The sequence below is a fragment of the Esox lucius genome, chromosome 17, assembly GCF_011004845.1.
Source record: "Esox lucius isolate fEsoLuc1 chromosome 17, fEsoLuc1.pri, whole genome shotgun sequence".
NCBI classification, from domain to species: domain Eukaryota; kingdom Metazoa; phylum Chordata; class Actinopteri; order Esociformes; family Esocidae; genus Esox; species Esox lucius.
The window spans coordinates 8,893,319-8,919,148 of record NC_047585.1 but is presented as its reverse complement, the minus strand read 5'-3'; the positions used below and the strand labels follow the sequence as shown (position 1 = coordinate 8,919,148).

General features: G+C 43.4%; 1 protein-coding gene across 3 annotated transcripts in view; it reads right to left on the bottom strand.

Annotated features, from left to right (window-relative positions):
* The window catches only part of srpk1b (SRSF protein kinase 1b), a 59,623-nt gene that overhangs the window by 1,380 nt on the left and 32,413 nt on the right, over positions 1 to 25,830 (bottom strand). For 2 of the 3 annotated variants that reach the window (XM_010899047.4, XM_010899048.4), the window contains 12 exons: positions 23,758 to 23,879; positions 15,105 to 15,213; positions 10,862 to 11,037; positions 10,234 to 10,340; positions 9,878 to 10,043; positions 8,909 to 8,934; positions 8,528 to 8,717; positions 3,180 to 3,596; positions 2,655 to 2,755; positions 2,234 to 2,341; positions 470 to 539; positions 118 to 210 (listed from right to left, as the gene is read on the bottom strand). In XM_010899047.4, coding sequence (XP_010897349.1) covers positions 118 to 210; positions 470 to 539; positions 2,234 to 2,341; positions 2,655 to 2,755; positions 3,180 to 3,596; positions 8,528 to 8,717; positions 8,909 to 8,934; positions 9,878 to 10,043; positions 10,234 to 10,340; positions 10,862 to 11,037; positions 15,105 to 15,213; positions 23,758 to 23,879 — 1,685 coding nt within the window. The remainder of the gene's footprint in view (positions 1 to 117; positions 211 to 469; positions 540 to 2,233; positions 2,342 to 2,654; positions 2,756 to 3,179; positions 3,597 to 8,527; positions 8,718 to 8,908; positions 8,935 to 9,877; positions 10,044 to 10,233; positions 10,341 to 10,861; positions 11,038 to 15,104; positions 15,214 to 23,757; positions 23,880 to 25,830) is intronic. The other variant, XM_010899049.4, reaches the window with a different exon arrangement.

Below are 25,830 nucleotides of genomic sequence, written 5' to 3'. Positions count from 1 at the left end.
CACAAGACACTAAACACACACAGGCTGATAGATGTGTACACATACAGACCAAATTAAATTGTATTTCGGCGCATGTACATCTTGCAAATAAAATAAAAACAGCAGGTGTTTGTTTACCTTTCTTGGTGAAGAACTCCTTGGAGTATTTTCCTGCCAGAATCAACTTCTTGGGAACCTTTCCCAGTAGCTCAATGATCAAGGCTATGTGGTCTACACAAGAGAGGAACAGAGGTGGTATTCGTTTATGACAAGTTCCACCATTCAATCAATCAATCAAATGTATTTATAAAGCCCTTTTTACAACAACAGTTGTCACAAAATGCTTTACAGAGACACCCAGCCTTAAACCCCAAGGAGCAAACAACAGTAGTGTTGAATTTCAATGGCTAGGAAAAACTCCCTAAGAGTTACATTACAGTGTGACCTGCAGAGTTCACTTAGGAGGAGTTTTGAGGAGTGCAGGCATTACCTTCGTCTCTAGAGTAGTCTTCTCCAGAATGAGGCTCGAAAAGGTAGTCTCCTGTAGCCAGCTCGAAGGCCTGGGTAGAGACAACAACTATCACTTTAGTACAACACACCTAACACAAAAAAATACAATACTACTCCACTCTGTTATTCAGGCAGGCAGGCTGGCCAGCTGAATTAATCATGATCACATTAGTTTATTTTCTTTATTTAACTTTTAATTCAGTTTAAGACCAATTTCACAACACCCCATCCAAAGTGAAACCAATTGGACTGAAGTAGAGCAGTGAGCCTAAAGCCAACAATAATGTTACAGGCTGATTGGTGATACCACCAAACAAACTGAGACATGCTGGAAGTTTGTTGGAGGTTTTTCTGCAGCATTGGGGTTGTTTTTGTGTTTCTCACACTTCATATGAGATTCAACAGATTAAATTCCCATTTTGCAAACAGTGGGCTTCGTATTCTTTCCCTTCAACAGATTTCAACCACAGAGCAAAGTTGCTGTTGTCCAACCACTTCTGATTGAATTTGCACTTTCAATCCCTACTTGCCAATCTCCAGCCAATCTCTACTATGTAGCGAGCAAAATTACCTATCTTGGAATTAGCTAGCCATCTACCATACAAACAAACAAGAAAAGCATCCAACTGTCTCACTGACATCTAACATTCTGACTAAAACCGCAGTTCCTCTCTGCGTGCGACCAGAGCTAAAATCCCTTCACAAACCACTTATTCTTTACCGTCTTTTTACAATGCTAACAGCTATTTTTTAAAAGACCTTTAGTAAGAGGAACTAAGGCCTTTTATTGAGATAAATTAAGACTTTTTAATACTTTTTGCAGACCTGCGGAAACCTTGTACTCCCCAAAGATGCAGCTAAGCTTCCTGTGGTCCAACAAAAAACATTTAACATGGCATATAATCTCACATGAATACAGTACAGACAAGTACATACATTTTCAATACAACAGTATAATTCATTGCTCTATGGATTAGAGAGTGAACCCATTGGAGTCACTTAAGTTTCCTTAACCTGTAAAAAAGGACCAGGTTAGCACCTTTATCAAATGCATTTGGTTGCACACAAACTTGGTCAGTGCAGTTTATGTTCATACTTTATTTGGATGCCAAGTGCTGTTTATTAATTTACCATTATTTGATACCTACTAGCTTGGTTAGTGTAGTTGTCTTCTGTCTCTGTGCGTTTACTTTCTCTCCATTTGAGTGGTCACATTCCTTTGTGATATAGTGGCCCTTTGAATGTCAACCCAGCTACTGTCCACTGAGGCTCTCTTTTGTGAAGTTAGTGGCTGCTCTTCACATGGAGCGTGACCTTCAGAGAAAGAGCTCCTTGGAAATGACTGGCTTGTAGCGATGAAGCCAGTCCTTTGTTATTTATGGGGAGTGTGAGTTGAACCAGACATGCAGCAGACATGTAGACTTGCAGCAGACATGTAGACATGCAGCAGACATGTAACAGACTGATGCCTGGCAAGCCTTGCAACTCAGCCACATGTCAAAGTGCTGCCCGCTACACCATTTAAAGATGGACCGAGATTGTACATTTACTAAAAGCGATTCACATTCTTAGGGGACCTCCAAAACAAAACCACTTGTGTAAACAAGACTGTAAATGCAGTCCACTTCCTACTGGCAGGGTAATACAAGCAGGAGGACCATGTCGAATGGTGATTGTCCCTGTCTCATTAAGTGTCTTGGTGTGTGTGTTTATGCGTCTTTCACTGTGTCCTCTCTCCACCCACCATTGCGGCCGTGCTCCAGATATCTGCAGGTGTTCCATAGCCGGCTCCCATCAACACCTCCAGAGAGCGGTACTGACGAGTCTGGATATCATCAGTAAAATGCTTGTGCTATGAGAGAAAGAGATAGAAAAAGAAAGGGTTGGAAGGAGAGAGAAAAGGCTACATTGATCTGACTGGACTCATAAGCGTGAGCCTTCTATTTAGCCCAAGACCAGGCTAAACCTGAGTCTGTGCAATCGGACCTTGATATGGCTTCTGGTCGTGTCCGTTAAATAGTGAATTAGGTGCTATCCTTAACTAGTGGATAACATTACTGTTCCAAACACAAAAGCATAATACCTGTCCTCCCAATCTCTTAAACTTTCTACATCCTACTTCAGTAAAGACTATGAAGTGCCTGACCTAGAACTGCTTTACTCACCACCCAGCAGGCGTTCCCAAGGTCAGCTATTTTGATCTGGATCTTGTCTGCATTCAGAGGTTCCAGGGGGTTGATCAGTAGACTGCCTGCCGATACTTTGTCTAATAAAGAGACAGAGAAATAGAGAGACAGTGAGGAAGAAATAAGAGGGACAAAATTGTTAATTTACCTATAATGTGAGGTGGTGATTGAAAAAGACAGCTCTGCTATGGAGCCTACGGGAGAAGGGAAACAGAGGAGTACTGACAAGGGGAACTAGAAGGAGAGCAGTGTGGAGGTGGGTAGTGAAGAGAGACAGACGTGGCACCAACTGACGCCTACAGATGACACTTCAACAGGGCTGGGTTTGTTTGACTCAGATGCAAACAGAAAAATATGACTAAAATGGGAGTTTCTACTGGCAAAAGTTTTTTCCAATAGAATCGTCAGAATAAATGCATCCCAAGGAGAGTTCAGGAGAGTGAGTGGGAACAATCTCCTGAGGATGCAGCAAAGTGTCACCTCTCACTCATGCTCTCCACTCACCATTCCTTTCGCTGCCCTCCTTCTCCTGCTGCTCCCCTCTTCTAGGCAGCACCTCAGTCTCCATCTCCTCATCCTTTCTTTCCTCCTCTGGTCTTTTACATATCTCAGTTTCTCCCACTTCTTTACCGCCTGTTCTGGGCTCGCGGGGGTCTCCATCTCCTGTACCATTGCAGTGTGCTTCGGCCAGCGAGTCCCCATCCTCCGTGCTGGCGCTGTCAACGGTGTCCAGTTTGCTGGCATTCTGTGGGTCCTCCTGGTCGTCGTGCTCTCCATTTTGGCTGGGGTTCTGTCCCTTCCCCTGGCTCCCTGTGTTTATTTGGCCTTCCGAGTGGGTGTGGCCGTTGCAGGTCACTTCCATCCTGCTCTCCTCCTCAATCTTACGGTCTTTAATCTCTTCAGGTTTACCTGGAGCTGGGGCTAGAGGGCCGAAGGCAAATAATATTATTGAAAATCAAACCAACTAATATACTCCTGATCAGCAACCCCGGGCCAGGGACTTTTGAAGACTATGGTCACCACATCAAGCCCACGTCAACCATTGCCAACAATGCAATGGACAATACTGCACCCTTAATTCTGCCCATCCCTCTATATAGATACACACCCAGATCAAATCTGTAGATTTGTACATTTGCCAACATTATTATGGACTATTGAGAATATACTCTTACTGCATATACCCCATGGCATATGCTGACCACAATCACACATAAAAAACATTCTAAATTGTATTCTGAAGATGGCAGCATTTGTATACAATTTGAACGCTCCCACAACCAGCACCCAAAGGCTGCTTCCTTTTTGGTTTCAGCTCCGATACACAACGGTTAGTTTGGTTAAATGTGGATAAATAAGGACTGTGCAACATCGTATACACGTTTGTAATCCCAATGAGACCAATATTGGATTACATGAATACTTCGTTAAAGACCTATTGAGATTTGAAGAGCCGAATGTCTCGGGAATGTCCAATCTAAAACTAACTTCACCACAGTATGGTGGGAACCATCTGGATGAGTCTGTCTTTTGCTCCTGATGTGTTAAGCACTACACATTAGTGTAGCAAATATCAAGCGAACTAAAGCACTGGATGTAATATTTCCATTATTATTGCGCTATACGCAACACTGATTTGCTTCCTTTGCAAGTGACGCTGCCAAAACAGGAGTGCTGCATTGCTGAAACAAGCGCCATACTCTTCAGTTAGTAACAACCCTGCGAAATTGAACCAAAACGTGCACAATGAAAACGTATGTTCTCTTAGAGATTGTTTCTTAGTCCCATTCCATCTGCCCTAATGTCAGCTCAAAAACAAGCAGACATCTTAATTTTATTTTTGGAACTTGGTCAAAACTATAGGATCCAAGGCTATTCCAAAAGGTCCCTGGGTCCATTAGCCCCAGAAGCCCAGGCCTAATGACCACACTAGCAGTGACGACCAGCATTTGTGTTTGCTTTAGCATTTCTATTGCCATATACACTCACCTAAAGGATTATTAGGAACACCATACCAATACTGTGTTTTACCCCCTTTCGCCTTCAGAACTGCCTTAATTCTACGTGGCATTGACTCAACAAGGTGCTGAAAGCATTCTTTAGAAATGTTGGCCCATATATTTAAACCATGCCCAATTGGCACTAAGGGGCCTAAAGTGTGCCAAGAAAACATCCCCCACACAATTACACCACCACCAGCAGCCTGCACAGTGGTAACAAGGCATGATGGATCCATGTTCTCATTCTGTTTACGCCAAATTCTGACTCTGAATGTCTCAACAGAAATCGAGATTCATCAGACCAGGCAACATTCTTCCAGTCTTCAACTGTCCAATTTTGGTGAGCTCGTGCAAATTGTAGCCTCTTTTTCCTATTTGTAATGGAGATGAGTGGTACCCGGTGGGGTCTTCTGCTGTTGTAGCCCATCCGCCTCAAGGTTGTGCGTGTTGTGGCTTCACAAATGCTTTGCTGCATACCTCGGTTGTAACAAGTGGTTATTTCAGTCAAAGTTGCTCTATCAGCTTGAATCAGTCGGCCCATTCTCCTCTGACCTCTAGCATCAACAAGGCATTTTCGCCCACAGGACTGCCGCATACTGGATGTTTTTCCCTTTTCACACCATTCTTTGTAAACCCTAGAAATGGTTGTGCGTGAAAATCCCAGTAACTGAGCAGATTGTGAAATACTCAGACCGGCCCGCCTGGCACCAACAACCATGCCATGCTCAAAATTGCTTAAATCACCTTTCTCTCCCATTCTGACATTCCGTTTGGAGTTCAGGAGATTGTCTTGACCAGGACCACACCCCTAAATGCATTGAAGCAACTGCCATGTGATTGGTTGATTAGATAATTGCATTCATGAGAAATTGAACAGGTGTTCCTAATAATCCTTTAGGTGAGTGCATGTACATAATAATAGTGATTTTGCCGGAAATGTCTAAATACAAACATGACAAATTGCGATAACTCAGTACAACAACTAATACTGCAAAATCCTGTTTGAACTAGTAATGGATTGTTTACGAATGATTCGTTCTTTTTGAACGAATCTTTTTGGTGAATCATCTCAGTAGGATCTTCAGATCTTCAAATCTCGTTTGGTGGAAGGAACGATGAAACACGGATCTTTGAATCTCGTTCACCCGGTAGGAAAGATGAACAAAATAAACCATGATCCATAGATCTTTAGGCACTTTGGATCACCTGAGAACGATGGAAGGCGAATGACTAATGAGGAAATAAGTCTTTCAATCTTTCTGATCTCCAAGTATCTCATATTATCATCATTAACATTCCAAAGTGAGAAACTTTAGCTACAGTAAATATTAGGACAGTAAGCTGTTATTTAGCAGTAAAGTGGTTATGTACATGTCTATTGGTAATACTTGAACTGTCAGGAATCATTAATAAACTGATCAGATTTATGAATAAACTTTTTCTCATGGTCCTTTTCATCCTGCGATCACGGGAAGGAATGACAATGACTGAGGTGAAGATAGGTTAAGTCTTAATCTTCTGGATCTCAGAGTCTGTCATTTATTGTCATCCTCCATGTTCGCCACTGGGACGCGGCACTGGAACAAGAGGGGGGACTGACTTGAACAAAATGAGTTGAAAGATTTGTTCTTTTTGCTGAATGATTCGAAAAGATCCAGATCAGTAAGGTGAGTCGAACTTCCCATCACTAATTTGAACACCCACAAACGAGCTGTTGGTAAAGCTAGTGTCACTGGATTTGCCTATCAGTGGCTAAAAACCACCCTTTATGCCTTGTGACCATGAAATACGCTTTGAAATATGGCACTAAATGTTGAAATATGCCATTAAATTATGAAAAATAACTCAAGCGCATTTATATTGGTTTAGACACTGGTTTTGCTCATTTACTGGGGTCTATAACTCCTCTTTCCAACTGGCTTTGATTTGCAGCAATAATATTTTCAGAAGTGTGCAGGGTGGAGAAGCAAGTGGAATCTTTGAAACAGGTCAGTTAAGTTTAATGAGTCCATTGCTTGCTTGATTGCTTTTAAATAGCTCTTGATAAGTACAATAGGTCTTCTTTCCAACAGACGGTCTTCACTGACTATTCATTAATTACTGAAATCTAACAAACTTAATCTAATAATCTTGTCAAATATTCAAAACACCATTTAATCCTTCAACATAGTAATTTAATTTGAAATATTTTTCTTTTTAATAGACTAATCAACTCAGATCAATATGCCACAAACAAGCTGCATGCACTTTTCCATATGAATAGTAATCAATTAAACTGAAACACAATCCTTAACTGAACAGAAACAGCTGTGTAGGAGGAATAAAACAGGTTGAGGAAGAGCCAAACTCAGCTAACAAGGTGAGGTTGCTGAAGACCGTTAATGGTCAGATCATACCATAGTAAGACTGAGCACAGCAACAAGACACACGGTAGTTAGTGCATCAGCAAGGTCTCTCCCAAGCAGAAATGTCAAGACAGACAGAGGTTTCCAGATGTGCGGTCCAAGCTCTTTTGAAGCAGCACAAAGAAACGGGTACCATTGAGGACCGTAGACGCAGCGGATGGTCAAGGAAACGTACTGCAGCAGATGGAAGACATCATGCTTACTTCCCTCGGAATCAGAAGATGTTCAGCAGTTCCATCTGCTCAGAACTGGCAGAAAACCGTGGGACCCTGGTACACCCATCTACTGTCCAGAGAAGTCTGGTCAGAAGGGGCCTTCATGGAAGATACCTCTGACGTGCAAACTAGGCCAAGAAACTAAAGTATGCATTAAAACACAGGAAGCGGGGTGCAGAAAAATGGCAGCAGGTGTTCTGGATGGATGAGTCAAAATGTAAAACATTTGGCTGTAGCAGAAGGCAGAGTGTTCGCCAAAGGGCTGGACAGCGGTACACAAATGACTGTCTGCAGGAAAAAGTGAAGCATGGTAAAGGTTCCATGCAAGTTTGGGGCTTCTGCTAATGGAGCTGGGGATTGGTCAGAATGTATGGTTTCTTGTGTTGTTCGCAGTTGTCCTCATGCAATGGAAGTGAACTCTGTGGGTGACACTCTGCCCTCTTTCAGAGTGGTTGTAGTTGGTTGGTCTCTCCCTAGTTGATGCTTGGCAAAGTGGGTGGAGTGACTTCCTCCCTGTTTGGCCCTGTCCGCGGTTACCCTTGGTTAGGGCCACAGTGTCACTGGACCCCACCGTCTCTGCCCCAAGGTTTTACACGGCTATATTATTGTGCCGGGGGAGTAGGGTCAGTTGCCCTTATTTGTATATCAAAAAATGCACTCTAAATGTTCCTTGTGTCCTGCTCCATTTACAGTTAGGAAGAAATGAGCCCCTGGACCACACATCAGGTCTACCAGGCCCGAATGACTCTGTAGCTGCCCCTGTCCAAAGTCCTCCTAGTGGTATTGCAGATCAAGTCGCTGATGATACCTGACGATTTCAGCTGCCACTCCGCTGATCCCACCTTCTGACTTGGATTACGTTTTATAGACTCTGGACACAGCTCATTTATTACAATTTATACTCTTAAAATGTTCATCCTGCACAGCCAGAAGAGGATTCGCCACCACTCAGAGCAAAGTTCTTCTCAACGTTTCTTCCTAAGTTTCACCCCTTTTAGTTTTTTTCTCCAAGCCACCGTGCATCAAGCCTCATTGCTTGCTCTTTGGGGTTTCAGGCAGGGTGTTTTGTAATAGCACTGTGACAACAGCTGACATAAAAAGTAAAAATACATTTGATTGATTGAAAAGCCCTGTCACTGAGTGATCAATGCATGTCCATAAATACATTTTTAGAAAGGCATTTCTAACAAAGCAGTATATGCACTGTCAACGATGAAATTGTTTGTGTTTACCTGTGCTGACATCGTTAGCTGTGTGTGGGGCCTCTGCGGTGGTCTCGGTTCTCTCCTCTTCGCCCTCCTCTTCTTCCTCTCCTCCATCCGGTGCTCCCTCCATCTCCTGAATCCTCTTCTCCAACATCTCAGCCTGCTTGCGCTGTTTCTTCTTCAACTTCTTCTTCTTGTTCTTAGACATCTTGGCCATCTGAGGAGGACAGGAATAGTGAGGGCAGAAGAGAAGAGATAAGTTCCAAAACTAAACAATTTGTCAACTTGTTCTTCCATTGACAGGTGTAGATGGGCAGCCACCCACTCGCATGCATTACTTTGCTAGCTAGAGCTGGTTGTAGCAACCAAACACCAGCTTTAAGAAAGAACAAAAACAGAGGGACTTACCGGTTTGGGGACTGGAGCTGTGCTCACTATGAAGAAACATGGAGAGAGAAAACATTCAGTGTAGTATCCTCAGCTGGATAGTGACTAAACCGGCAGTAATTGGTGTGCGGTGTCAGTAACAGGGCACTCTTTCACTCCCCAGCAGTAGACACTCCATGACAGAAAATACACAAACCCAATGATTCACTCAGCAAACCTACACATACTTTGGAGGCCTCTCCGGCATTGTGCAATGGCTTGGTTGCAATGATTTCCTAAACTCCCCAAAGCTTCATTGGGGCTCTAATGCTGATCTACAGCTCTTCCACACATTACACAGATGGATTTTGAATGTACGCAAAAAATATTTATTTATTTGATTATTATTCATACAAGGAAGTCAAGCTCCTTAAACTTAACACCTTAAGTCTTCTTCAGAAAGGAATCATTATAAAAGAAGTCGAGATATTAGAGGCTCATTTGACTGTTACATGATTTTGCCTTCATCTTCATGTCTGTCTCGACATTCCAGACATAGCTATTTCTGTAGCTACCAGCAAAACAGGAATCCGATCAATTAATGAGTCATCTCAAATATTTTGCTGTGTTATGATCACAGTCTCAAAAAGAGTATCTCCTAGACTAGCTGAAATGGTGACTGATTAGGGTTGGTTCTTTTTTTTATTTTCAGAATATGGGTAAAAAGAAATCCTTTATTGAGGGTTTTGAATGTCGTTCACAAAGGGAAGAGTTTGGAGTGAACAGGACTACATTCATACAATCCAATTCTTCATTGAAATCCCACATCCATACCGAAATGTTATGTCCGTGGGGGTGCAGCTTTTCTAAAACGTTCACAGTTACTGTTCAAAATACACTGTGCCAACAGTAACGGTCAATCCAGACTAGGCTGGAGTCCATTCCTCTGTCACTCTGTAGCCTAGGCAACCAAATTCCTAACGTAGTGTCTAATTCTGCGTGTGTGTATACCTGCGGATCCGGAGGGGGGTGGAGCTCCTGTCCTCTGCCATTCCGTCGCCTCGGCAGCCATTTTCCGGATATAGGGCTCGTTGACGGTCAAAAGAATGTTCTCTGGCTTGATGTCAGTGTGTATGATCTTGCACTTGGTGTGGAGATAATCCAGCCCTTGGAGAACCTAAAGGAGAGAGGTTAAGGAAAACCATGGGTAAATCCTACAATCAGAGAAACTTTTTGGGAATCTTCCAGAATGTTCAATCATTCCCAATAACAAGTTGACCTACATCCAGTTTCAACTTTTTGTTGAAATGTTTTTTAACGAGAAGGGTGACCACTGTTTTGTGATGAGCAGGTATTTATTATTTTACCTGTCGTATGATGCTCTTGACGCAGGGCAGAGGAAGGCCCTGGTAGTTGGATTTGATGATCCACTTAAGCAGATGGTGACCCAGAACTTCAAATACCATACACACATCTGAAACAAGCCCCACGTTAAGGAACAGCAAATAAGGCAGATGGAAAGACCAACTCAAACACCAATTTCAATGCAGCCAATACGTTTGGCTTACACCACCCCATTTATACAACGTGAAATCCTAGACTTCTGCCAAGGACCAATATGGAAGTGGGAAAAACGACCCAGAAAGTCATTAGCACCTTTTACAGAAGTTAAGCATGCATGGCATGAGGAAATCTGGGCATGTTGCCTGGACACCCAGCTGCGACCAGGACATTAGGGCGCTGGGACAGACACACAAACCGCCACGATATCTGTGGCTCAGTGCCTGTCTTCTAGCTAAAGAGGGCAGTGTGTGCAGCCAACAGCTACACGACGCAGGACAAGCATCAGCGGACTGGGGAAATAATGGTTTCTAGACTTGTACTATTGACTAACACTAAAAACTGAAAATTATCACAGTCGGTTTTTCATCATTGTTTCAAAGTTGTCCCTGAATGAAAGCTAATGAAGCTGTACTGTGGTTTTCTTGAGGATACGAGTTCCGTTCATGCCAGAGATCTTGAAGTCATCCAGCAGCTGAACCACCCTCTCTCTGCTAGGATCACTGGTATCCGTGTTCCTCACCGACCTCAGAAGCTTTATCTCATCCATGGCCGTCTCAGTGTAGTGTTCGGCGCTCTTCACCACCTTCATGGCCACAAAACGCTTCTCCCTGGGAATACAATACATTTAAAATTTACTAACTGAGACACACAAATTAATGTTCTTCGACCAACAGTCTCTTTGACCAATTGTTTGGTCGATATTGAAAAACCCCTCCAAGAACTGCCACTTAACGTGGTGGAGGGGTTTGAGTACCCGAGTGACCCTAGGAGCTATGTTGTCTGGGGCTATATGCCCCTGGTAGGGTCTCCCAAGGCAAACAGGTCTTAGGCGACGGGTCTGACTAAGAGCGGTTCAAAACCCCCTTAATGAAGAAAAACATTTTGAGTACCGTGACGTCGCCCGGTATGGCGCAGCCGGGGCCCCACCCTGGAGCCAGGCCCGGGGTTGGGGCTCGTATGCGAGCGCCTGGTGGCCGGGCCTTCCCCCATGGGGCCCGGCCGGGCTCAGCCCGAACGGGCGACGTGGGGCCGCCCTCCCGTGGGCTCACCACCCACAGGAGGGACCATAAGGGGCCGGTGCGAAGAGGATCGGGCGGCAGTCGAAGGCGAGGGCCTAGACAACCCGATCTCTGGACACGGAAACTGGCTGTAGGGACGTGGAATGTCACCCGTCGCTGGCGGGGAAGGAGCCTGAGTTGGTGCGTGAGGTTGAGAGGTTCCGATTAGAGGTAATCGGGATCACCTCTACGCACGGCTTGGGCTCTTGGAAACCACACTCCTTGAGAGAGGATGGGACTCTTCACCACTCTGGAGTTGCCCATGGTGAGAGGCGGCGGGCTGGTGTGGGTTTGCTTATAGCTCCCCAGCTCTGCCGCCATGTGTTGCAGTTTACCCCGGTGAACGAGAGGGGTCGTTTCCCTGCGCCTACGGGTCGGGGATAGGTCTTTCACTGTTGTTTGTGCCTACGGGCCGAACGGCAGTGCAGAGTACCCGACCTTCTTGGAGTCTCTGGGAGGGGTGGCTTGGAAAGTGCTCCGACTGGGGACTCTATTGTTCTACTGGGGGACCTTCAACGCCCACGTGGCAACGACAGTGACACCTGGAGGGGCGTGATTGGGAGGAACGGCCCCCCGGATCTGAACCCGAGTGGTGTTCAATTATTGGACTTCTGTGCTAGTCACAGTTTGTCCATAACGAACACCATGTTCAAGCATAAGGGTGTCCATCAGTGGCAACGTGGCACCAGGACACCCTAGGCCGCAGGTCGATGATCGACTTGTTGTCGTCTCATCTGACCTGCGGCGCGTATGTCTTGGACACTCGGGTTGAAGAGAGGGGCGGAGCTGTCAACTGATCACCACCTGGTGGTGAGTTGGATCCGATGGCGGGGGAGGAAGCTGGACAGACTCGGCAGGCCCAAGCGTACTGTAAGGGTCTGCTGGGAACGTCTGGCCGAGTCTCCTGTCAGAAAGATCTTTAACTCCCACCTCCGGCAGAGTTTCGACTGGATCCCGAGGGAGGTTGGAGATATTGAGTCCGAGTGGACCATGTTCTCCACCGCCATTGTCGAAGCGGCCGCTCGGAGCTGTGGCCGTAAGGTCTCCGGTGCCTGTCGAGGCGGCAATCCCCGAACCCGGTGGTGGACACTGGTAGTAAGGGATGCCGTCAAGCTGAAGAAGGAGTCCTATCAGGCCTGGTTGGCTTGTGGGACTCCTGAGGCAGCTGACGGGTACCGACAGGCCAAGCGGGCTGCAGCCCGGGTGGTTGTGGAGGCAAAAACTCGGGCCTGGGAGGAGTTCGGTGAGACCATGGAGAAGGACTATCGGCTGGCCTCGAAGAGATTCTGGCAAACCATCCGGCGCCTCAGGAGAGGGAAACAGTGCCCTACCAACGCTGTTTACAGTAGAGGTGGGCAGCTGTTGACCTCAACTGAGGATGTCGTCGGGCGGTGGAAGGAGTACTTCGAGGATCTCCTCAATCCCGCTGACAACGTCTTCCATTGAGGAAGCAGAGGATGAGGGCTCAGAGGTGGACTCGTCCAATCACCCGGGCTGAAGTCACAGAGGGTGGTCAAGAAACTCCTCGGTGGCAAGGCCCGGGGGTGGATGAGATCCGCCCTGAGTACCTCAAGTCTCTGGATGTTGTGGGGCTGTCTTGGTTGACACGCCTGTGCAACATCGCGTGGCGGTCGGGGACAGTGCCTCTGGGATGGCAGACCGGGGTGGTGGTCCCTCTTTTTAAGAAGGGGGACCGGAGGGTGTGTTCCAACTATAGGGGGATCACACTTCTCAGCCTCCCCGGGAAAGTCTATGCCAGGGTTCTGGAGAGGAGAATACGGCCGATAGTAGAACCTCGGATTCAGGAGGAACAGTGTGGTTTTCGTCCGGGCCGTGGAACACTGGACCAGCTCTATACCCTCTACGGGGTGTTGGAGGGTTCATGGGAGTTTGCCCAACCAATCCACATGTGTTTTGTGGATTTGGAGAAAGCATTCGACTGTGTCCCACGCGGCATCCTGTGGAGAGTGCTGGGGGAATATGGGGTCCTGGGTCCTTTGCTAAGGGCTGTCAGGTCCCTGTACAACCGAAGCAGGAGCTTGGTCCGCATTGCCGGCAGTAAGTCAGACTTGTTCCCAGTGCATGTTGGACTCCGGCAGGGCTGCCCTTTGTCACCGGTTCTGTTCGTAATTTTTATGGACAGAATTTCTAGGCGCAGCCAGGGGCCGGAGGGTGTCAGGTTTGGGGACCACACAATTTCGTCTCTGCTCTTTGCAGATGATGTTGTCGTGTTGGCCCCTTCTAACCAGGACCTTCAGCATGCACTGGGACGGTTTGCAGCCGAGTGTGAAGCGGTGGGGATGACAATCAGTACCTCCAAATCCGAGGCCATGGTCCTCAGTCGGAAAAGGGTGGCTTGCCCACTTCAGGTTGGTGGAGAGTGCCTGCCTCAAGTGGAGGAGTTTAAGTATCTAGGGGTCTTGTTCACGAGTGAGGGAAGGATGGAACGGGAGATTGACAGACGGATCGGTGCAGCTTCTGCAGTAATGCAGTCGATGTATCGGTCTGTCGTGGTGAAGAAAGAGCTGAGCCGCAAGGCGAAGCTCTCGATTTACCAGTCAATCTACGTTCCTACTCTCACCTACGGTCATGAGCTTTGGGGTCATGACCGAAAGGACAAGATCCCGGATACAGGCAGGCCGAAATATAGCTTCTCCGCAGGGTGGCCGGGCGATCCCTTAGAGATAGGGTGAGAAGCTCGGTCACCAGGGAGGAGCTCAGAGTAGAGCCGCTGCTCCTCCACATCGAGAGGGGTCAGCTGAGGTGGCTTGGGCATCTGTTTCGGATGCCTCCGGAACGCCTTCCTGGGAAGGTGTTCCGGTCCCGTCCCACCGGGAAGAGACCCCGGGGAAGACCTAGGACACGCTGGAGGGACTATGTCTCCCGGCTGGCCTGGGAACGCTCGGTGTCCCCCGGAAGAGCTAGAGGAAGTGTCTGGTGAGAGGGAAGTCTGGGCATCCCTGCTTAGACTGCTGCCCCCGCGACCCGGCCCCGGATAAGCGGAAGAAGATGGATGGATGGATATTGAAAAACAGACATCACACGTTTCAGTGAAATCTATTTACATTGAGCTTCTATGATGTTTTATAAGTTCACTGAAGTATCACAAATGACTCAAGGAGATATTGTTGTTCACGCATGAACACAATCGAGGATTAAATGTAGATTGATATTAATTAAGCAGCCATAAACAGCAATGCATTTTCAGAATGCATGACGTGTTTTAGATCTGCATTTTTGTTGTCAGTCATGTTAAACGACTAATATGGTCTAGGGGTACATGCCACTCTGGAGTCCAGAAACTAGCAGGAGTAGCCAAACTGAATGCAGCAGAGGTTTGAGTCAGATTCAGAAATCAGAAAGAGTGGCATTACTGACTGGCCAACATGTTGGTTGTAAACAAGCAAAACCTTTTTTTTATAGGTACAATAGAAGCTACAGACTAAATTAGGTTTAATTTAAGTATTAAATTACATAATTCTTCTCATCTAGTATAACATGTTACACCCCCTGACCAGCAGCCTAAAAAACAAAGCATTTGAATAAATGAGGTCTGCCCTACACCATAATCAGCACAATATAAGTAGATAAATGGACAAAGACATGTTGGTACTTACTGAATGTCCCAGGCCAGCCACACAGTGGAGAAATGTCCCCAGCCCAGCTTCCTGATCACATGATATCTCCCGTTGAACAGGTCTCCTATCTTAACATGGTGGTAACCCCCTGCAATAATAACATACAATATTTGGTGTGTGAGTAAATGCTTCAGGATTCTATTGTCATAGGACACACAAGGTATAAATAATCAATTGATACTGTTCCGTTGTCACAATTCTAAACTCACACACGGAAAACAACTTAGAGACTATATACCACTATTTTCCAACTTAATCCTCCAAAAGCACAAGCCACTTAAGTGTTGGTACCCAGGCAGCTGCTAATAGCACCCAGGCACTAATCACCCCTCTCTGAATGAATGACATCAATGGAGGAATTCACAACACTCCCAGACGAATGATCAGAGCCTTGGTTGAATTTGAAGGAACTTACAAAATGAAAGATTTCCATGACCATTCAACAAATTAAGCTATTACTTAAACATAATATACGACATAGGCTACTCAGCAATTCAACATATGTATTACACATTACCATTTTTCAATAGGAGATTCAGCTTCTTATGTAGGCTAATTCATTAAATGTTTTACTCAAAATTATTATTCACTAAAGAAATACCAACAATATTCTTGACTATTCAACAAATTAATAGTTATTGAAACATAAAGCAAACTATATCCTTAACGATATAACAAATGTATTAAGAGGTTACTGTTTTACATTGAGAGAAACAAAATATCAAACATCTTATGCTTTTTTCTGCTTATTTTACTGAAGATTCAGCTTATGTAGGCAAATTCATCAAATGTATTATGCTAAATAATTATTCACGAAACAAATACCAACAATATTCTTTACCAATCAATAAAGAATAAAACAGTTCTGGCTGATATTAGGATTTGTTCAGGATAGAAAAACACTTCGCTGGCTACACGATTCTCTCGTCTTTTCACTTGACAAAAAAATCCGTTATCATTAGTGATGGCAATTCGAGGCTTCATTACCGTTCTTCTAGCAGCAGAAAATTATGCTAGCCATGCTAACTCAGATTTTCTTTTTCAGAATAAAAGCCATCATTGAAATATAAGGTAATTTAATTAATCTAGTCTGTACATTTTTTAATGTTTAATGTCCCTTCCAATGTTATTCTTGTGTTCTTTTTCACAGACTAGATTGTTAACTATACTGCCTTATAGATTTCAATGATGGCTTTTAATGTGATAAAAAAAATCTGATTATCCTATATTGATACTGTATCTATATAATTTTAATACAGCCAGTGGCAAAAGAGGATTTGTTCAGGATAGACAAAAACCTTGCTGGCTACAACATTCAGTAGCTACATTATGGGAAGCCTTAAATGAAACGGCTTACAGTTATATTGTGACTATTTCGTGTGGATCTTCGAAGGATGTCATAGGATTTCGCCAGGATAGACAAACACTTGGCTACTTGGCTGGCTACACGACTCTCTCATCTTTTCACTTGACGAAAAAGTCTGTAATCGTCACCTATATTGATACAGTAGTTACTGTATCAGTCATTCATGTATGGCTAATAAGCTGTTAAAAAGGCCAGTGGAAAAAGTCATGCAGTTCATAGATTCTATTTGTGGTGGAGGTAAACATTACTCAGTTTAACACAATAGTTAACGGTGTCAAACAAAATATTCAAACAGGTGGCAAATGTGCAGCTCTGTGGCATAGTGGTTAAGGACATTGCCTTTCACGTGGGCAACCTGGGTTTGATCCTCGAGAGGGCAGCCACGATCAACACTTTCTATGGCAGGCCGGCTGAACTAGGCTTTCCTGGTTTCTTGTTATCAGGAGAAAGAGAAACAAAATATTAAACATCCTAATCTCTATGGATTTTCTTTGCTTATTTTACTAAAGATTCAGCTTCAGGCTAATTCATCAAATGTATTACACTAAAGAATTATTCACGAAACGAAATGCAAGAACACACATTGATAGTGCACTCGACCATTTTCTTTGTTCATGTGACGTGCAGATGGTGCAGCACATCAGAGACTGTGCTTTTACTCGTGCGCAGAGAAAAGCTGAGTACATGTCTGTTGATGAACTCAAAGCATTCATTGCATTCTTGTATGTCCATGGCGCATACGGTTGAAGGAGCATGGATGTGTGGTCATTTTAGTCTGATCCATACGGGGTGGACTTTTTCAAAGAGATCATGCCACATAACTGCTTCATAGAGATTACGATACATCAGCGTTATTTTGCTTGATAGGACCTTCAATACAAACACATTCTTGTATTCTCTGAATCCAATAACCATTTAAAACAAATTCTGCAACTATAATTTTCTTTTTATATAGTTCATAATGACCCAGAAGATGAACTGATGCTCTGGCTGGATGGTGATGCTGCGGAGGAGAATGTGTATGCTAAATAGGGATGATTCATATGCTAACAACATCAAATGGAATTTGGCTCTGGCGGATACTGGGGGTCTGAAAGGCCTGGCAGTTCTAGTGTTAAAAGGGCATTACCATAAGCCAGGGCTTTAAAACAAACCTTTTGGTATAACAGATACAAATCTACCAACAACCAAGATTTTACTTCACCACCAAAACACACTGATCAGCCATATTATTATGACCACCTGCCTAATATTGTGTAGGTCCCACTTTTGCTGCCAAAACAGCCCTGACCCATCAAAGAATGAACTCCACTAGACCTCTGAAGGTGTGCGGTGGTATCTGACACCAAGAAGTTAAGCAGCAGATCCTTTATGTCCTGTACGTTGCGTGGTGGGGCATCCATGGATCGAACTTGTTTGTCCAGTACATCCCACAGACGCTCGATTAGATTGAAATCTGGGGAATTTGGAGGCCAAGTAAACACCTTGAACTCGTTGTGTTCCTCAAACCATTACTGAACCATTTTTGCTTTGTGGCCGGGCGCATTACTCCATTGAAAGAGGCCAATGCCATCAGGGAATACCGTTGCCATGAAAGGGTGCACATGGTCTGCAACAATGCTTAGGTAGTTGGCACGCGTCAAAATAAAATCCATATGAATGGCAGGACCCAAGGTTTCCCAGCAGGACATTGCCCAAAGCATCACATTGCCTCCCCCGGCTTGCCTCCTTCCCATAGTGCATACTGGTGACATATATTCTCCAGGTAAGCAACGCACACACATTCGGCATCCATGTAATGTAAAAGAAAATGTGATTCATCAAACAAGGCCACCTTCTTCCATTGCTCCGTGGTCCAGTTCTGATGGTCACATTCCCATTGTAGGCGCTTTCGAAAGGGTAGATTGTTCTGCAGCTATGCAGCCCCATACGCAAAACTGCGATGCACTGTGTTTTCTCACACCTTTCTATAAGTACCACCATTAAGGTTTTCAGCTATTTGAGCTACAGTAGCTCATCTGTTGGATCAGACCACACAGGCCAGCCTTCACTCCCTATGTGCATCAATGAGACTTGGCCACCCATGACTCGGTCGCCAGTTCACCACTTTTCCTTCCTTGGACCACTTTTGATACATACTGACCACTGCAGACCGGGAACACCCCACAAGGCTGCAGTTGTGGGGATGCTCTGATCCAGTCGTCTGGCCATCACAATTTGGCCCTTGTCAAAGTCGCTCAGACCCTTACACTTGCCCATTTTTCCTGCTTCTAACACATCAACTTTGAGGACAGAATGTACAGGTACAGCAGACCGGTCAACCCTGTCCAACTTTTAAGACACGCGCTGCAAATTAAGGTTTTGCACACACTCATGCTTAAGTCTGATTGCTATTATAGAATTGTACCAAATCAAGTTAATAAAAAGTTTGAAATACATTCTTGACAGCATTACATTTGTTTTGTACATAATAGAGCACTTTTGGATGGTTTGTGTTTTGAAATGAAAACTACCCAGACCCTGTCTCAGATGAGTCTTAATGGAAATATACACTTTGTGACCTATAATGTGAACAACTAAATGGAAAAACAAACAAAACTTTGAGGGAGAAAAATGTAAAATAAAAACCTGGTTGCATAAGTGTGCACACCCTCTTATAACTGGGGATGTGGCTGTGTTCAGAATTAACCAATCACATCCAAACCCATGTTAAATAGAAGTAATTACAGACCTGCCATAATTTAAAGTTACTCTGATTAATCACAAATACAGTTCAGCTGTTCTTTTTAGTTCATTTTTTGTTGCATCTCAGAGCAAAAGCCATGGTCTGCAGAGAGCTTCCAAAGCATCAGAGGGATCTCATTGTTGAAAGATATCAGTCAGGAGAAGGGTACAAAAGAATTTCCAAAGCATTAGATTTACCATGGAAAACAGTCAAGACAGTCATTATCAAGTGGAGAAAATATGGCATAACAGAGACATTACCAAGAACTGGACGTCCCTGCAAAATTGATAAGATGAGAAGAAAACTGATCAGGAAGGCTTCCAAGAGGCCTACAGCAACATTAAAGGAACTGCAGGAATTGCTGGCAAGTACTGGCTGTGTGCTACATGTGACAACAATCTCCCGTATTCTTCATAAGAATGGGCTATGGGGTAGGGTGGCAAGACGGAATCCTTTTCTTACAAAGAATAACATCCAAACCTGGCTGAAGTTTGCAAAAACAAACATCAAGTCTCCCAAAAGCATGTGGGAAAATGTGTTATGGCCTGATGAAAGCAAGGTTGAAATTTGTGGCCATAATTCCAAAAGGTATGTTTGGCACAAAAACAACACTGCACATCACCCAAAGAACACCATACCCACAGTGAAGCATGGTGGCAGCATCATGCTTTGGGGCTGTTTTTCTTCAGCTGGAACTGGGGCATTAGTTAGGGTGGAGGGAATTAGGAACAGTTCCAAATACCAGGCAATTTTCGCACAAAACCTTCAGGCGTCCGTTAGAAAGCTGAAGATGAAGTTCACCATTCAGCACGACGACAACAACCCAAAGCACACATCCAAATCCACAAAAGCATGGCTACACCAGAAGAAGATTAACGTTTTGGAATGGCCCCACCAGAGCCCAGACCTGAATCCAATTGTCCATCTGTGGGGTGATCTGAAGAGGGCTGTGCATAGGAGATGTCCTCGCAATCTGACAGATTTGGAGCGCTTTTGCAAAAAAGAGTGGGCAAATATTGCCATTTCAAGATGTGCCATGCTAATAGACTCCTACCCAAAAAGACTGAGTGCTGTAATGTGCTTCAACAAAGTATTAGTTTAAGGGTGTGCACACTTATGGAACCAGGTTACTGTGAGTATTTTATTTAAATTTTTCCCCCCCAAAGATGTGTTTGTTTTTCAATTGAATTGTTCACGTTATAGGTCACATTAAAGGTGGAAAAAGTTCTGACATGATTTATCTTTGTCTCATTGTTTTACATCAAAATAGCTAATTTTTTGATGTAAATATAGCTAATACCGGACAGTCAGTCTTCTATTCCCAAATGAATTTAATGCCAAGATGTTTATATTTATTTTGGATTATACTTTTGTAATGCTTTTCATGACGTAAATCAGAATTTCAGTCACCGTCTACCATGTAACTCTTTTGCCACTAACGTTTCCTCTTCGATCTCCGTTGTTTGTTGTCTCCCTGAGCAACACTCATCTTCTTACTTTTCTGTCCTCTTTTCTTTCGCTCCTCTGACTCGCTTCGCTGTCTCTATATCCCTCTTCACTCACATGCTGTCGAAGTATGCACACACATCATGTTATATGCTCCATAGGGTATGTTTGAGTAGTTGACCCATGCGCTCAAACGTGCATGTGACAGGGCAACTAGCCAATGAAACATGATCATTATATAGCGGTTTCAAGTGGTCTATAAATCGATCACAACTAAGCCACAGAGCCAACAAACACATCTCTCCACAAAATAAACAGAATATTGCATACTTTCCCAACATTTTCAATGTGATATTGCGGAACATGATATTGCGATAACTGTAGTGTCAATCCTTCTAATCCTTGGTGATTTACATATTCATGTCTGTTGTCCATCATAGCCATCGGCAAGGCGGTGATACACAGCTGTACTTACCGCAAAAATCAGGTGATACCAACTCCTTGAAGCCCTGTTTTGTCTGCCTTAAATATGATAAGGGCTGCATGGCTAAAAACTCTCTCCAATTTAATGAATAAGACAGAAGTTATACTATTTGGCACTTGCAAATCATCTGAGGAAGTATCTAAAAATGTGGGGGCCTTGGCCACAAATGTGCACTCCCTTGCAAGAAATGTAGGTGTTATCTTTGAATCAGCTTTAAAATTTGACAAATTAATTATGCTGTCAAAGGTAGTTTCTTTCATCTGAGGACTATTGCAAAACTAAAATCCTTCTCTCTTAAGGATATGGAGATTATTATACATGTCCTTATATCGTCTCAAATAGATTTTTGCAGTTCTTTGCACTCTGGAATTTGTCACTCATCACACTTGCAGCTTGTATACCTATGTACCTAACATGTATACCTATGTACCTAATTTCTGTACTAGTAGGCAATCATTGGAATGTTAATGGTTTAGAGATGTTTGTGTAAGCTGTGAATGCAGGGACAAGGTTTGCTTGTTAATGCCTAGCTTGCTTGCTTCTCGGGACAAAACAATGTATGAGACAGCCCCAGAACGGAATGTGCCCTTAATTAATATGGGGTCTATTCTCCAGGACAGGTTTGTTATCCTTTGGTAAGTAAACCAACTCCTTTAGATTTGGGATATAAACCAGAGCCATGTTTGAGGAAGCTCTCTCTTGCATCTTTGCTCTTTTTAAAAAAAAAAAAGTACTGTAATTGTAATACTCTATATATTAAATAAATGTGTAAAACTGATTCATTGTCTATTTGGAATTAGTCTAAAATGTGTCTAAATCCAGTTATTTTAAAACTTATTTTTATGCTTTGCCATTCAAGTCAGTTTAGGGACATCCATGCTTAACTGTCTTAGTGGTTTTTTGTTTCTATTTGTTGTATGTTTTTATAGATTGCATAACTTTGTACAGCACATTGTTCAGCATCGGTTGTTCTTAAATGTGCTTTATGAATTGACTTGACAGTAAATCTGTTGCCGCCAGATTAGAAAAAAATCTGAAGTGATTCTGGAATGATCAGGGCAAGACATTTCTTTTCCACTAACAATAGCATTGCAACCATGGAACGAGAAATGCAAACTATTCTGCCAATGTATGCTTTTGATGTATGCTTTTGACAAAACAGAAACACTTAAAAGCTTTTTATTGATGAAATTAACACTGGTTCAATACAATGAGGGAATTAAGACTAAACAATGTACAGTCTGCAAACATTGCTTTGCCACTGTCGGTTACTCGAGTGAAAACACTTCTAAAAATGTCATTCACACCAAAACCATACTGTTTACTGTGATCCACAAACGGCGGTACGTTCCGAACTGTGGGTCTACTCGGCCTTGCATCCCTACTAGCTAGTTAGCTTGCTTGTTTGCTGGTTTCACTAGTGAACTGAATTATTTGGACAGGCTTACTTGCACTGTTCTATAACATTTGTAACGTTAGGGAGTAGAACCACACTCGTGTTCGTCAGTTAACACCAACAAGGGTTTGACAAACGGTGAGCACCACACAAACAAAGTTTGCCCAGTAATACAAAATGTCAATAATGTGAATGGCAACATAACAGTTACACTACACGTACACTACACGCTCACACTACAGCTATGACTGTTTTGCAATGGCAGTTAACATTTACCAGTGGGATGCCACAGCTCTATTATAGCGGTGTAGGAAACATTGATTCACAGACTTGTCCTGAAGCCACTCCAGCATTGTCTTGGCTGTGTGCAGAGGATCAATGTCCCGTTGTAAAGTTAAACTTGGCTAATCCTGAGAGCCTGTGCAGTCTGGAGAAGGTTTCTATCAAGGATGTCTGTACTTTGCTCCTTTCATCTTTCTCTGCCATTGAAAAACATGCCCACAGCATTATGCTTCCACCACCATGCCACACAGTATGGACGGTATTGGACAGGTGATGAGCTGTGCTAGGTTTCCACCAGGCATGATGCTTAGCATTCAGGCCAAAGTGTTAAATCTTGTTCCTTTCAGCAAACTCCAAGCCGACTGTAATGAGCCTTTTACTGTGGAGTGTCTTTCATCTGGCCACTCTACCATAAAGGCCAGATTGGTGGAGTGCTGCGACAACCTGGAAAGTTTTCCCACACATGAACTGTCAAAGTGACAATCAGGTTTCTTGGTCACCTCCATGACAAAGGGCTCTTCTCCCCCGATTGCTCAGTGTGGTCAGGTTGCCAAATCTAGGAAGTGTTTTTCCATTTAATAATGTAAAAATGATAGCGGCCACCGTTTTCTAGGGAAATGTCAATGCTGCAGACGTGTTAGTACCATACCCCAGATATGTGCCTCATCACAATCCTGTCTTGGAGCTCAATTCCCTCAACCTCATGGCTTGGGTTTTGCTCTGACATGCACTGTGAACTGTGGGAAGTTATATAGACAGGTGTGTGCATTTCCAAATCATGTCAAATCAATTCAATTCAATATGAGGGCGTACTGGGTGTAGATTGAGGAAGAAAACAATTTAATCTATTGTAGAACAATGCTGTAACGTAACAAAATATGATAAGCGAAAGGGTCAAATACTTTCCAAATGAACAGTGTGTATGATTCATACCTTTACAGTAGTCGTTGGGATCCTCTTGTTCCTCATCATCCGAGCCCAGAATCTCCTCGTCCTGGTCGGGAAGTGGAGAGTCATTGTGCTGGGAGGTAGCTCCCCGCGGTCCAGGGTCTGGTCTGGAGAAAGGAGGATTTATTTAGTCGTTTGGGGTTGAGGAATGTACAAGCTAAATCTGAACCAACAACTTCCACCAAATGCAAAGCCAACAATCAAGACTAGACACTGACAGCTCTCTCGTGCATGCACTAATGATGCAACAAACACCTGCACATTGTCCAAAAACTTTTGTTACCCTTAAATGTACAAAAATATAAAGAAAACAGGTCAGCCTAATCTGAGAACGGAAGATCAGCAGAGTTTTTGAAGTGGCCTATTGTGGGAAAACATCTACCTTTGTTCAATATCGTCATAGACGGTCATCAGCAACGGAAAACTACATTGAAGTCCGGACTGGAATTTGACTGGTGGTGGGTTGATCCTAGTGAATCTGTAAAATGTGGTGTCAGGAAACGACTTCTGTCCTACTGCCTGTTCTCATGCAGTCATCCTTACTATGAAATATTACAACTACCATATAATCACTAAAAAGTAACCAACCATTAAATCCATTTAAATGAAAAGCCTAGCTTAAGTGTGTGTGTAATGTTAAACAAAACATTAAATCTCCATTCACATGGTAAAAGCAGTTGGAGGAGTGGCACCCAGTACACTCAGCAAAAACACAATCCATTTATCATGCATTATATCAGAGTTAATTAAGGGGGCAAAGCAAATACTGAAAGCTGGAGATGTTGCCTAGCTCCAAATCAAGCTAAGAGAGAGTGGAGAGATTAAGTTGTATCCAGTATACAACCCTGTGACAAACCTCATTAGTTATAGATGTCACATCGAAATGTGATTATTTGAATATTTTATTTTAAAACACTCACATTCAAATGAAAACATTGATTGTGTGAGGAAATATTCCTAAGGAAAATAAACTGAAATGTTGCTTGTGAAAGTTTTCAACCTCTGAGCTTTGGAAGCTTCCGGTCTACATAAGTTTAAGAAACTGCCCTGACAAGGATATAATTACCTTACCATTGGCCTCCACCTTTCTGGATAAAACAAACCAGTGCCAAAGTAGAAAGCAGTTACCCAGCTGCAATGGGGAATTATTTTTTTAGGTAAAATTCTGGTCTAAAAAACACTTTTTGAGCAAACACAAAGAGCTATCAATACCAATGCCTCAACACACTGACCTTACAGTATGTAGTCGTGGCAGCAACATGCTGTGGAGACCAAATTACAAGGAAATATTGCAAGAGAACCAGCCCACACAAACAACTAAAGCATGTGGAGAAATACACCTTCCCGTACAAAAATTATCACAAGCGCATTGCAAAGCAAAATTTAAGTGGCATATGAACAAAACGGCTCATGTCAAGAGTCCCAGAAAGTCCTGATATCAATCCCACTGAGAATCTGCGGCACTACTCAATAAGTGTACCACAAACTTCATCCAACCAACCTGAACAACCAGGTGCAAATGTGCCAAGTAAGATCCAAAATAAGTGTGCAAAGTAGGGATGTGCATGACAAATATTTTCACTATCAATAATTCCTCAGCTTTTGTCGTTGAATAGTCGACCCCTCATTTAATATAGGTACATTGTAATGTTATGCAATGAACTCAACGTTTTACTAAAGAATTTGGTGAACAACCTCAATGATGTTTTAGCATAAACAAGAATGCTAGATAAACTTTTACTCAGAAGACCTTTAGATTCAGAAATGCCATAACAGCAGCAAATAACCTAATGTACAGGCATGTCAAGTCGTTAGTATTTTATGAAGTGATTTATTTCCAATTATTGTTACAAGCTTTTCCATTAATTACGATAGCAAATGAACTATAAATTTGAATTGTCTCCCATGAATTAGAGCAGAGATATTTATGAATTGCCTTACATTAGCTAATGTCTTAGTGTCAATGTTTTCTAGCCATAACAACAAAATACAAAATGTATTAGATTATCAAATCAACTTTTTAATATTCAGTCCCTTAAAACCATACTTTCCAAAATG